Source organism: Salvelinus alpinus, chromosome 18 (assembly GCF_045679555.1).
Source record: "Salvelinus alpinus chromosome 18, SLU_Salpinus.1, whole genome shotgun sequence".
NCBI lineage: Eukaryota > Metazoa > Chordata > Actinopteri > Salmoniformes > Salmonidae > Salvelinus > Salvelinus alpinus.
This window is the reverse complement of record NC_092103.1, coordinates 19,927,940-19,941,994: the sequence shown is the minus strand read 5'-3', so window position 1 is coordinate 19,941,994 and position 14,055 is coordinate 19,927,940. Positions and strand designations below refer to the sequence as shown.

The 14,055-nt window shown below is 43.3% G+C and overlaps 1 protein-coding gene across 2 annotated transcripts in view; it reads left to right on the top strand.

Annotated features, from left to right (window-relative positions):
• Positions 1-14,055, top strand: part of mcc (MCC regulator of WNT signaling pathway) — a 121,212-nt gene that overhangs the window by 62,707 nt on the left and 44,450 nt on the right. For both annotated transcript variants that reach the window (XM_071350574.1, XM_071350575.1), the window contains 4 exons: positions 66-208; positions 4,416-4,558; positions 7,845-8,008; positions 11,845-12,051. In XM_071350574.1, coding sequence (XP_071206675.1) covers positions 66-208; positions 4,416-4,558; positions 7,845-8,008; positions 11,845-12,051 — 657 coding nt within the window. The remainder of the gene's footprint in view (positions 1-65; positions 209-4,415; positions 4,559-7,844; positions 8,009-11,844; positions 12,052-14,055) is intronic.

Here is a 14,055-nt window from a genome sequence, read left to right as displayed (position 1 = left end):
ATCAAGGCATTAGCTCAGTGGGATAACACGGTCTTGGGTTAATGTGTATGCGTGTGTTTTGTCAGTGTGAGCAGTCCTATCTGATGCGGGAGCATGAGGACGTTCAGGAGCGGACCACCCTAAGATACGAGGAGAGGATCACAGAGCTGCACAGCATCATCGCTGAGCTCAACAAGAAGATAGACCTGCTACAGGACTCTACCATCAGGTGGGTGGTAGACACAAATGCACACTAACACACACAAGCACACACATACATGCGCACATAGGCAGGTATGCAGACTAGGGTTGGGCGATATGGCCTAAAAATCTTATCTCTATTTTTTTCAAACTTACGAGCAGTTCATGATATATATCTCAATAAAAAAATATATATATATTTTCTCTAGATAAGCTTTGTTGTAAAGGTCAAATAGACTGAATTTCAAAGAGTCAGCAATAATCTAATGAATTCAGGGCTTGTGAAATTATACCTAGGCTAAATATAAGCCTTCCACAACCATAAGACCCACTAATAATTCAATGTTATCAAAATAGTTTAACCTGTTTTTTTTGTTGTTGCAATAATCACTGATCTGGCTTTCACGTCTGTCTATGAAAATGCCCTATTTTGTTACAAATTTAACTAGAACCAAGCATAATGCACATTCACAAGGAATGACTAACTTCTTGTAGCAGGCATTAGGCTATAGAAAATTAAAACTGGTCTCATCAAAAAAATCTCAAGCCTAACGTGCCAGCTAATCTGTATATTTCAAGTTTAGCCAACTTGGATCTATCCGTTAGCTAACAAGGTAGAACAGTTGAATTGTTATGAACACACCCGTCTGTCCGTCTCCAACTGTTTGAACAGCATGCTAGCCTGTCCACTTTGTTGAGAAGTTGAAATCAAGTGGCCTGCCTTATTTCTCAGACTGAGAACGAGTTGCCAATTCCTTATATAATTTTGTTGTATGCTTATTGCACATTTATAAAACACAGACTAGACAGCAAGTATAACAGTATTTAGCTAAAATGCTGCTAGCGGTACGTGGTACCCCAATGCCACGCACGACAAACTGAGCATGAATTTTCCAGAATCAATGTTCATTGATACTCTCGTTTTAGTAGTGTCTGCTCTGCATGCAACTACATGAGTAGTTGAGACATAAAAATGGTATCGTTAGAAAAGGTAACTTCTCTATTACAGTAGAATAATGTCTCAATGTGTTCCAGTGTCCATGTGGACCAAACCTCAAACGTAAATAGCGAGTTGAAACTGCTTGTCAGAAAGGAAAATATGATCTCTCAACTTTGTTAATGTGAGGGGGGGACAGGCTGTGTGTGTGTGTGTGTGTGTGTGTGTGTGTGTGTGTGTGTGTGTGTGTGTGTGTGTGTGTGTGTGTGTGTGTGTGTGTGTGTGTGTGTGTGTGTGTGTGTGTGTGTGTGTGTGTGTGTGTGTGTGTGTGTGTGTGTGTGTGTGTGTGTGTGTGTAAACCATAGAGGAAGAGGTGAAGTGAGAGGTTTTACTCTGGTTAAAACCTGTCCAAAATAAGGCCAATGGGTTTATGTTGGACCTAAGCTTATTGTCTGCCTACCCGCCTTGGGACAGCGACTTCCATTGTTAGGGCGGAGACGTGCATCTCGTCACTATACACGAATCACTGGTGTAAATGGGAAGGTGCATACAGCACAAAAGAGACGAGACCAAAAATACAACATGTGAACAAGCGGACATAAACGCTCAAAATAACAGGCATTTGGAATATTGCGCAAAAACATACGTTCAAATTAATCAAATTAATTTCATATATCGCCCAGCCCTAATGCAACACACACACACCACCTCCACCCTCAATTCCCTTAGGTACCCTAATTGTGCCTCCCTTTGATTGGAATCCCTTTTTAGTACCCTTTCGTTTAACTCTCTTCCTCCGTTGTTTACTTACTGTAGTGAAATCAAAATGGCAGCATTTGCGTCAGAGGCCTCCTAAATGTTTGTTATCCTAGCTCAAGTGCCCTCTCCAACCCTCTCCACATGTGCTTAGCACACCGATGTGCACCGGAACAAACTCCTCTGACATAACAGGCATGGTTTTGAGTGCTAAGCAGGAACATTAACCAAACAATTCATTAGAATGAACTCAAGCATGGCAACCCCCCAACATTCTCCAAAATGTGTACTGGTTTTTGATTAGGTTCATTATAAAGTCTGTTTTCTTTCATGCTCTGTTCATTTGTGTGTGTATGTGTTTGCATAAACTGCCATACCAATTCAGTGTATCCTGCGACATTTTGTCAGAACAGCACATAAGTCTGTGAGTCAGTACTTTCTATTTGCCGACCTTGTGAGAACTCTGCGATGTGAATTTACTGCCTGGCTATTTATTTCACAGATGTACAATAACGATTGTATCAAATCAATGAAATGCATTCAAACGACCCTATAATTCAGATCTACTGCCAGGACTTGACGTATCAATGTTTGGTGGTAGCAGCAGTGAGGTTGTCTGTGTCTTTCACATACATACGGAATATTCACATAGTCCTATATGCTTGTGCATATATTTAAATACTAATGCCGAGAAGCTCAGACAGGTTCTCATCTGAAGCACGTACTGTACATATGCGCGCAGACACACATACAGTATTCACACCCCTAACTTATTCCACATTTTGTTGTGTTTCAGCCTGAATTCAAATTATTATAATTTTTTTTACCCATCTACACACAATACCCCATAATGACAAAGTGAAAGCATGTTTTTAATTTATTGAAAGTGAAATACAGAAATATCAAATTTACATAGGTATTCCAACCTCTGAGTCAGTACTTTGTAGGAGCACCTTTTGGCAGCCATTTACAGCTGTGATTCTTTCTGGGTAAGTCTCTTAAGAGTTCCACACCAGGATTGTGCAACATTTGCCCATTATTCTTTTTTCAATTATTTAAGCTCTGCCAAATTGGTTGTTGATCATTGCTAGACAACCATTTTCTCAGGTCTTGCCATAGATTGAAGTCAAAACTGTAATTTTCCACCGGCCACTTAGGAACGTAATCATCTCCAGTGTCGATTTGGCCTTGTGTTTTAGGTTATTGTACTGCTGAAAGGTGAATTAATCTCCCAGTGTCCGGTGGAAAGCAGATGGAACGGGTTTTCCTCTAGGATTTTGCCTGCGCTTAGCTCCATTCTGTCTCTTTTTTTATTTAACAACTCTTCAGTCCTTAATGATTACAAGCATACCCATAACATGATGCAGCCACCACTATGCTTGAAAATATGGTACTCAGAGAATGGTACTCAGTAATGTGTTGTATTGGATTTGCCCCAAATATAAAACTTTGTATTCAGGACTAAAAGTTATATTCCAATTTTTTTTTGTAGTATTACTTTATTGCCTTGTTTCAAACAGGATGCATGTTTTGGAGTATTTTTATTCTGTACAGGCTTCCTTGTTTTCACTCTGTCAATTAAGTTATGTATGTGTGGGGTACAGAGATGAGGTAGTCATTCAAAAATTATTTTAACCACTAGTCCATGCAACTTATTATGTGACTTGTTAACCACATTTTTTACTCTTAACTTATTTAGGCTTGCCATAACAAAGGGGTTGAATACTCATTGACTCAAGATATTTCAGATTTTTCAGCATTTTTATTAATATGTAAACATTCCTAAAAACATAATTCCACGTTGACCTTATGGGGTATTGTGTGTAGGCCAGTGACACAATCTCAATTTTAATGAAATTTAAATTCAGGCTGTAACACAACAAAATGTGGAAAGAGTCAAGGGGTGTGAATACTTTCTGAAGGCACTGTATACGTGCGGTATTCGGTCAGTCGGTATTCGGTCAGTCAGCTTGCATTTCACATGGAAAAGCCTACAGTATATAGGCTACATCTCAGAGGGGTCAAAGTGTCATCTAAAGGTTCTTGCAGGTCATTTTTTCCAGATATTAACCATGTTAACTATATTCAAAGCTTTTAGGATTCACATGATGCATGGTTACTGTGTCTGCTATTATTAGATGAATAGCTCATTTCCTACAAAACAAAAAGATCTGTCCACCATCATCTGTCCTATGGCCATGTGTGTGTGTGTGTGTGTGTGTGTGTGTGTGTGTGTGTGTGTGTGTGTGTGTGTGTGTGTGTGTGTGTGTGTGTGTGTGTGTGTGTGTGTGTGTGTGTGTGTGTGTGTGTGTGTGTGTGGTCATGAAAACAACATTGAAGTAAAAAACTTAAACTTGTATGAATTTCTTCTTTTGAAAATATGTGTGAGTCATACCCGTCTTGTTGCCAGAGCTGTGTATGCTTTAGCCGATGTCATTTGCCATGACAGCGTTATCCAAGCACAAACATATCTAGTAACAAGGCTACTATCATATCTGTTGGACCTAACTCAGACATAACTTTGTGATCCTCTGTGCCCCAGGGAGGAGGATGAGTTTTCAGAGCTGCGTTCAGAGCTCAGCCACAGCCAGCAGGAGGTCAACGAGGACGGACACAGCCTGGACCAGGACGGGGCGTCCGTCTCACTGCCTGAAAACCACTCCACCCTGGTGACCTCCGACATGGGTAAGGAAGGACCCAATTTGCCTGTCCTGCTTGACTGTATATCAAGTTAAGCTAAACCCATGTACAATCAACTCCTGATAACGGCACGTTACTTAAGTGCAAACTCTGTTTAAGAGCAGTGAAGTTCACCCAGACCCGATTGCATTCTTTTGACTTGCGCAAAATATCTTCATACTCCGTTTTAGTGGACACATTCACAACAGTCCCAAGCCATTGTATTGATCAGGAGTTGGTTCTACACAACCAGTAGAATGAATGCACACTATATATACAAAAGTATGTGGACAACCCTTCAAATTAGTGGATTCGGCTATTTCAGCCACACCCATTGCTGACAGGTGTATAAAATTGAGCACACAGCCATGCAATCTCCGTAGACAAACATTAGCAGTAGAATGGCCTTACTGAAGAGCTCAGTGTTTTTCCATGTGGCACCATCATAGGATGCCACCTTTCCAACAAGTCAGTTCATCAAATTTCTCCCCTGCTAGAGCTATGCTAGAGCTACCCCAGTGACCTGTAAGTGCTGTTATTGTGAAGTGGAAACAACTAGGAGCAACAACGGCTCAGCCGCAAAGTGGTAGGCCACACAAACTCACAGAATGGGACCGCCAAGTGCTAAAAATCGTCTGTCCTCGGTTGCAACTCTCACTACCAAGTTCCAAACTGTCTCTGGAAGCAACATCAGCACAATAACTGTTCGTCAGGAGCTTCATGAAATGGGTTTCCATGGCCGAGCAGCCGCACACAAGCCTAAGATCACCATGCGCAATGGCAAGCGTCGGCTGGAGTGGTGTAAAGCTCGCCGCCATTGGACTCTGGATCAGTGGAAACGAGTTCTCTGGAGTGATGAGTCATGCTTCACCATCTGACAGTCCGGCGTACGAATCAGGGTTTGGCGGATGCCAGAAGAACGCTACCTGCCCCAATGCATAGTGCCAACTGTAAAGTTTGGTGGAGGAGGAATAATGGTCTGGGGCTGATTTTCATGGTACGGTCTAGGCCCCTTAGTTCCAGTGAAGGGAAATCTTAAGGCTACAGTGTTACATCTTAACGCTACAATGCCCCTATTCCTGTTTCAGCATGACAATGCCCCTATTCACAAAGAGAGGTCCATACAGAAATGGTTTGTCGAGATCGGTGTGGAAGAACTCGACTGGCCTGCACAGAGCCCTGACCTCAACTCCATCGAACAACTTAGGGATGAGTTGGACCGCCGACTGCGAGCCAGGGCTAATCGCCAAACATCAGTGCCCGACCTCACTAATGCTCTTGTGGCTGAATGGAAGCAAGTCCCCACAGCAATGTTCCAACGTCTAGTGGAAAGCCATCCCAGAAGAGTGGAGACTGTTATAGCAGCAAAGGGGTGACCAACTCCATATTAATGCCCATGGTTTTGGAATGAGATGTTCGACGAGCAGGTGTCCACATACTCTTGGTCATGTAGTGTATATACTCTCACTCTACTCTTTGTCACTAATAACTGCTTTGATCAGTGGTTCTTTTGAATCATCTCTCCCATAGAGAGACTGTTCGCTATCTGTGTATGTCCTCCCTTGATGGATGGCCTGTTACAAACCAGTGGCTATAGGGTTGATGGCACACAATACACATTTATAGGCTTCTACAGGAGCAGTTATGTGTGTGTGTACATGTGTGTCTCTGACAGAGTGAGTGTGTGCATGTGTGTGTTTGTGCACTCTTCCACAATGGAAAATTGATTCAGCACTCTGCTAAATCAATTTTCCATTGTGGGGGAGTGCACAAACACACTGTTGGGTCTGTAACAGAACCATTTTTCCCAAACAACACTGCACTGCACGGCAGTTCCTTCAAGACGCTATTAATACTACCCTCTATCAGTGGTGCTGAGAGCACCCAGCAATCACTTGTCAATGGTAAAGAGCTTCATTGGTTTCTCTTATTCATCATCCTCAACGTTTAGCAGAAAAACATTTTTCAATATTCGCAGTCCTTCGTCCCTGGCTGTAGCCGCGGCAATCTTATCCCCACACGAACAGGATTTCACCAGTCAGGAAATTGTTTAGGAAACAAATTCAAGTTTTGTTCATCTTCACGTTCCTTCGCACTGTGCTAATTGCATTTGCATTGTTGGCAGAATCTGCACTTAAGGGGGGCACTTGGGGAAATACATCTGCCACTCTCCACATTTTAATTTCCCACACAATGTACACAGGCTCTGTTTGGTCTTGGACAATAATAATAATCATCATCATCATCTTCATTATTATTTTGGATGCAATATAGAAGCAGATGCTAACCATCGACATGCATGTCTTTGCTGCTTTGCAGGGATTGTATTAATATGCTAATTGAAATGAGTTTCCGATGAGCTCATTTGATTACCTCTGGAGATAAGAAGTTGACAGAGTGAATAGTGAATAGGGAACGGAAGCTCTGAAAGTGATGATGAAGCTTTGGTTGGGGCTAGTTGCTTGTCTTGCAACCACAGGGTTGTGGGTTTGATTCCCGCAGGTCTTAACTGTAGGTCGCTGTGGGTAAATGTACGGAATGACAATATTGTCATAATATATAATAAAAAATAATGTTCCTGCTTGTATCTTCATCACTGTTGTCTTTCTCTCAGGTAGTTATGTGTTATTGTCTCTAAACAGAAGATGTGTGTGATGTGGTTTAATTAGTGTTTTACTAGCCTGCAGCATTCCTCCAGTCAGCCTCGGGCATTCAGTTAAACCATTAAGCATATGGCCGGTTATTAGTATGTAACTAGTTTTATTTATTTTATTAAACTAGGAAAGTCAGTTAAGGACAAATTCTTATTTTCAATGACGGCCTAAGAACAGTGGGTTAACTGCCTTGTTTAGGGGCAGAACGACAGATTTTTACCTTGTCAGCTCGGGGATTCGATCTTTCAAGCTTTCGGTTACCAGTCAAATGCTCTAACCACTAGGCTACCTGCCGACTAGTACACAATACATCATCACTATGCTGCTATGCTAACAAGGTCACCTTGCTCATGCAGACTACAGTAGTTGTGTTGTTCTTTGCACATTGAGATTTTAAGTATTTTCTCCTAGGTCTGTGTATCTGGCTCTAGCCCTATTATTTCTCCCTGTATCAGGCACACTGGCATTCATTCATCTGATACCAGATCAGTTTATTTGACCCCGGCCCTGGGCTTCCTCCCTGTAGACTACTGCAGTGACCTCAACTCTGTTTTCCTGACATTACATCAGGCTTGTAAACATTGATCTGTTCCGAGACCAGTTAAATCTGACCCCGGCCCTGTGTTTTCTCCGTGTAGACAACTGCAGTGACCTGAACTCGGAGCTGCAGCGGGTTCTGACGGGGCTGGAGAGCGTTCTGTGTGGGAGAAAGAAGAGCACATGCAGCCTGTCTGTGGCCGAGGTGGACCGCCAGATAGAGCAGCTGACCACCGCCAGCGAACACTGTGACCTCGCCATCAAGGTAAGACACCAGGAAATGACTTGCGGCGAAGACTGAGACCCGTTCTAGAAAGTCCATTTCCTTCCTCATTATAAACACAATTAATTGGGAGTTAACAGTAAAGGATGATAAAGAGTGGACAGAGTGAGAAAAAAACAACATGCAGGATAGATGAATATAGGTGAACCCAATACTGGTGTGCAAACCTCTCCTATCAAATACATTCACAGATACTGTAAGTAAAAGAGAGTGAGATGAGTTATAATAACACACACTGTCATATAATGTTGAACTGTCCTGCTGGAAAACCTGAGCCACTTCCAGTAATCAGTCAGTAGGGGTCCTGGGGTGACCCTGGGTTGGACCCAGCAGTAAGCAACCGCCTGTTTCAGCCTGGGGGCCGGGGCCTGTGTGAGTCAGACTGATGTCAGCCTAATGTCTGACTGATGGGGGCATGATGGTGGTCCCCACGGTGATGCCTCAGCTCTGATAATGGAACCCTGTCTGCCTAGTTGTCGTCTTCGCAGCGATGTGAGTGCCAGCAGTCCTGAGAGGAATTCAGTCTGCTAGCTATTGGTTTCCTCGCAAAATTATTATACAACACACACACACACACTGAAAGATGAGGGAGAGATGGGGGGGGGGGTGTTGAGAGAGGCAGAGTGAAGGACGTAGAGAGAGCAAGCGCTAGACTGAAGGGAGCTCCTTTCCTCATACACCTAGTGATTTCACTGAATATGAGCTGATGGCACAATGGAAATATGTCCTTGGTGTTAAGACTACTAAAGGCTTGACAGACAATCACCATCACTGGCATTCCTTTGGTGACAGTCACAGCCCACTGTAATGTGGGAGAATGGATTTACTTGGCTTTATTTTTATCAGCCTGAATCGACCTCCGTCACAAACTATTGTGTCAGAGCAGCAATAGAGGATAGATAGCTAAACAAACTAAAAGTATGTGGACACCCCTTCAAATTAGCAGATTTGGCTATTTCAGCTACACCTGTTGCTGACAGGTGTATAAAATTGAGCGCACAGCTCTGCAATCTCCATAGTCAAACATTGGCAGTAGAATGGCCCATACAGAAGAGCTGTGACTTTCAACGTGGCACCGTCATACAGTAGGATGCCACATTTCCAACAAGTCAGTTCGTCAAATTTCTGCCCTGCTAAAACTGCCCCAGTCAACTGTAAGTGCTGTTATTGTGAAGTGGAAATGTATAGGAGCAACAACGGCTCAGCTGCGAAGTGGTAGGCCACACAAGCTCACAGAATGGGACCGTTGAGTGCTGAAGCGCGTATCGCATAAAAATCGTCTGTCCTCGGTTGCAACGCGTCAGCACAATAACTGTTCGCTATAGCATACAATGACATTCTAGACTATTCTGAGCTTCCAACTTTGTGGCAACAGTTTCGGGAAGGTCTTTTTCCTGTTTCAGCATGACAATGCCCCCGTGCACAAAGCGAAGTCCATACAGAAATGTTTTTTTGAGACCGGTGTGGAAGAACTTGACTGGCCTGCACATAGCCCTGACCTCAACCCCGTGGAACACCTTTGGGATGAATTGGAATGTCGACTGTGAGCCAGGCCTGTGAGCCAATTGCGCAACATCCGTGCCCGAACTCACTAATGTTCTTGTGGCTGAATGGAAGCAAGTCCCTGCAGTAATGTTCCAACATCTTGTGGAAAGCCTTCCAAGAAGAGTGGAGACTGTTATAGCAGCAAAGAGGGTACCAACTCCATATTAATGCCCATGATTTTGGAATGAGATGTTCCATGAGCAGGTGTCCACATACTTTTGGCCATGTAGTGTATCTACATTTTCTAACAAACAAATTGAACTTGGCTATCAAATTCCGTTCGTGATTCCAAAACTGAATCCAAAATCCTAAATCGTGATGTGAAAGAAGTCATTGAACACTGTTCTTGTATTTAATTTCTCTCCCTTTTGTTGGCTGGTCACAGTGGACACAACCAGTGCTAATCGATTAGGATGAGGACAAGAGCTTTCTCCTTGGGCTTGAAAGAGAGGATATCGAGCTGGCTTTTTCCATTATGAATCTGACCTCACTTAATCCTAATCCAATTACATTTTGTGGGAAGAAAAATGGACGCCTTCACATTTCCAGTTGAGGCTTAATCCCAAACCGATCCCTGGAGTCGTCTCTAGACTGAGTTGTCCTAATGGTGTCTCCCTCACAAAAACATATCTAAAATAACGGAATGTATGTAATTTGATAGAAACAATTATTGTCCAATGAGTATGAGAGGTGGATCGGATACCATTTTTCCTACAACGACCTATCCAGTCCTTTCAGATTTGCGAGGAGAGTCAGCCAAGGGTCTAGGGATGGGTTTTGGATTGGGCCATGGTATCCCGTTGTGAATGTGGGCCCAATCCATTACCATGTACTAAGCCTATTAATAGATATTGGGTGTTCATTTGGCACAGACAAGATTAAGTTACTCCATGTTCCATAGTGGTAGTTGGGCTTCTAAAACAGTTTTGATGCGGTTGATAAAGCCGATCCATACCTCATACAGAGGGAAAGGCGATGTACTTTATATGATATAGAGCCCATAGACACCATGAACTCACCAGAATCCGCCATAAACCCACCAGAATCCGCTACCATGAAGTCTGAAGTTTAACAAGAGAGTGTAAAATACATATGTAAAGTGTTTGAGCGATTACAATTATTTATCAGAGTGAATTCAGGACATATTGGACCACACTCTGCTAATTGGGGGTATTTCAGTGCATTTTCAAATATGTTACAGATTTCAGATGTTCTTCGTTAGAAATATATCAATCTTGAAATTGTGTACTACTGTAAACAATGTATAAGTTCAAGCCAATACTGGGCCACAGAAATAGAGACTATTCTATACAGTACCACCCATCTCAGTATCACTGGTGCTTATCTTAACCAGGCTTAGGTTAAGACTTAGATTTGGGAGATTGAGTGCTGGGCTGGACTGGGATCTACAACAGTCAATGAGACTTGGGATTTCATTCTCGTTCCCTTCCTCATCCTCATATTCCCTCTATCTCTCTCTCTCTGTTTTTGTGTCTCTCTGTGTCTGTCTCTCTGTCTGTCTATTTCTGTCTGTCTATCTCTGTCTCTCTGTCTCTCTGGCTGTGTGTGTGTCAGCTGAGAGGGAGATGGAGGGATGAGAGGACTAGCTGGATGGAGGGATAAGAGAGATTGACGCTCCGTGGTGGAGGACAGATGAAGGCAGGACTCAGGCCTGTCTCTAAGCCCACTACACACCTATGAATCACTCACCAGAGATGAGGATCTGTAGAGGCAGACATGGTCATAGACTCCATCCCTCTGCCATATCTCACACGCCCTCACGCACACACATGCGCACACACATACAGTTATACACTCTGAAATATGGGCACTTTGGGAGATCAGGGGTTTGTTCCACTGGATAAAAATAGGAAAAAGACATGTACATACATCATAGTCTAGGATGCTTGTTCTACTCGTGTAAATTGAGACACATGGTGTAGGGCTACACTACCCACAAATTATGAACATGAAATTGGTGAACTGACAGGGGGAAATCCTGTGTGAAAATGTATGTGCCTGACGTGTTTGTATTCTTGTTTTGTCTGTCTCACGTTTGTTTTGTCTCTGTTCTTTGTTTACATTTTTCTCATAATTTTCTTCTCTTTCTTGGGGCTACTTCAAGGTACCAAAAGGTTCTTCTTTTTGATGCCATTTTCATTGAGTCCCAGAGAAACCAGAGTCATTCACATTTGGTTACTAGAATTGTGACCATGTAATCGCAATCTCAACACTATACATACTGCACTGTAAAAAGGTGTGCCTTTCCCCAGACGGTGGAGGAGATCGAAGGGGCCCTGGGCCGGGACTTCTACCCCAGCCTGTCGGAGGAGCGGGTGCGCTGGGAGAAGGAGCTGGCAGGCCTGAGGGAAGAGAACGAGAGCTTGACAGCCATGCTGTGCTCCAAGGAGGAGGACCTGAACCGCACCAAGGCCACCATGAACGCCATCCGGGAGGAACGCGACCGCCTGAGACGACGGGTCAGTCAGCTGTGTCCTGTTTATATATATTTTTATATATTTTTTCAGTTGGTCATTTTGTCTGGAGCGACTCACAATAGAGCTGTGTACCTATAAACCTTTATATGTGACTGTGTTGGTGGCTGATAAACTGGGATGCAATGTTGCTTATTACTAAGGCAGGTTTAATAACATTTTGATTGCCTCTAGCCCATAACAGAAAATACATAATGATACATAGTACCTAGTATCTAGTGAGGTGGAAGGGGAAAAAAGAAGGGGATCAAATTAGCAATGCATGTTTCTCAGTTTTCTTTCTATGTTTCGTGTTTTTATTAGCTGCCAAAATAGTGGCGTGAACTTGAGCCTGTTGCCAAATCTCCAGTAAATGTGTCCTAGTGTGAACCTGTTCGAGGCAGAGAACTAAGACCTGAATCAGACTGAATCAAAGAAATCTCTGCAAAGAGGCTCTAAAATGTAATTATGGTCCACCATTTCCATTATTGGATTGAATGATCTGCGGAGAGCGGCCGGGGGTTGGAATATAAACATGATCTCTGATGCGTTGTCGCTAGGCCACTGCACTGACACGCGCGCATACCGTCTCTAATTACAACATGTTTATTCAGGGACGTCTGAAGGAGAAGAAGACATTACTGGGCAGGAGTGGTCAGACACATGTATTTATCCACATTTCTACAAGAATGAACCCTTTGAATTCTCCAGCTGCAAACTGAGATCTGCTGTCTGAACCAAACAATGGTTCCCCGGTTAGGACGGGCCTCCGAATTAATACGTAGAGCACTTTTAGACACATAATCAAATCTGGTGTCCTCCTAAGGCTTGCTGAAGCTGGTTAAGGCGGTAATGCAATTGGGTCTTTCTATAAACTAGGGTACCAGTGAGGATTTCCTACACTGGACAACTTGTTACAGCTGTTGATAAGTAATTGAAAATATTCGGCACATGTTTTTCATGTCATTAATTTAAGATATAAGGGGGATCATGGCTATATTCAATACAATTAACGAGTTGATTTAAAACCTATGTTTAACCCTTTATCATGGTTGGTGTCTTGGCAGTATTTTTGCTATCTAGGGCCATCAACTTTAAGTGCTGCCTGTCTTCCCAGTGACCTACTTGGTGTGCTGACTGCTCACAATTTGCAGATAGTTGTTGACACATCAACCAGGATCAAGATGCAGGGCAATTTGTGACGTGTTTTGGTAATCAGTGGCTGTATTGGAGGGGGAGTGGTTTCACCTTTCCTAGGCAGTCAGCAGTTAGTACAGGAAGGTGTGCTTTCCACCTCTGCTAAGCAATTCATCAAATCAAATCAACGGTTATTTGTCACGTGCGAAAAAAGGTGTGTGTGTGTGGGGGGGTATGTAAAGAAATAAAACAACAGTAAAAATACATTTGAAAATAAGAGTAGCAAGGCTATATACAGACACCGGTTAGTCAGGCTTATTGAGGTAGTATGTACATGTAGATATGGTTAAAGTGACTATGCATATATGATGAACAGAGAGTAGCAGTAGCGTAAAAGGAGGGGTTGGCGGGAGGTGGGACACAATGCAGATAGCCCAGTTAGCCAATGTGCGGCAGCACTGGTTGGTCGGGCCAATTGAGGTAGTATGTACATGGATGTATGGTTAAAGTGACTATGCATATAAGATAAACAGAGAGTAGCTGCAGCGTAAAAGAGAGGTAAGGGGGGGCACACAATGCAAATAGTCCGGGTAACCATTGGTTACCTGTTCAGAAGTCTTATTTGCTTGGGGGTAAAAACTGTTGAGAAGCCTTTTTGTCCTAGACTTGGCACTCCGGTACCGCTTGCCATGCGGTAGTAGAGAGAACAGTCTATGACTGGGGTGGCGGTGATCTTTCACAATTCTTAGGGCCTTCCTCTGACACCGCCTGGTGTAGAGGGCCTGGATGGCAGGCAGCTTTGCCCCAGTGATGTATTGGGCCGTACGCACTACCCTCTGAAGTGCCTTGCGGTCAGAGGCCGAGCAATTGCCG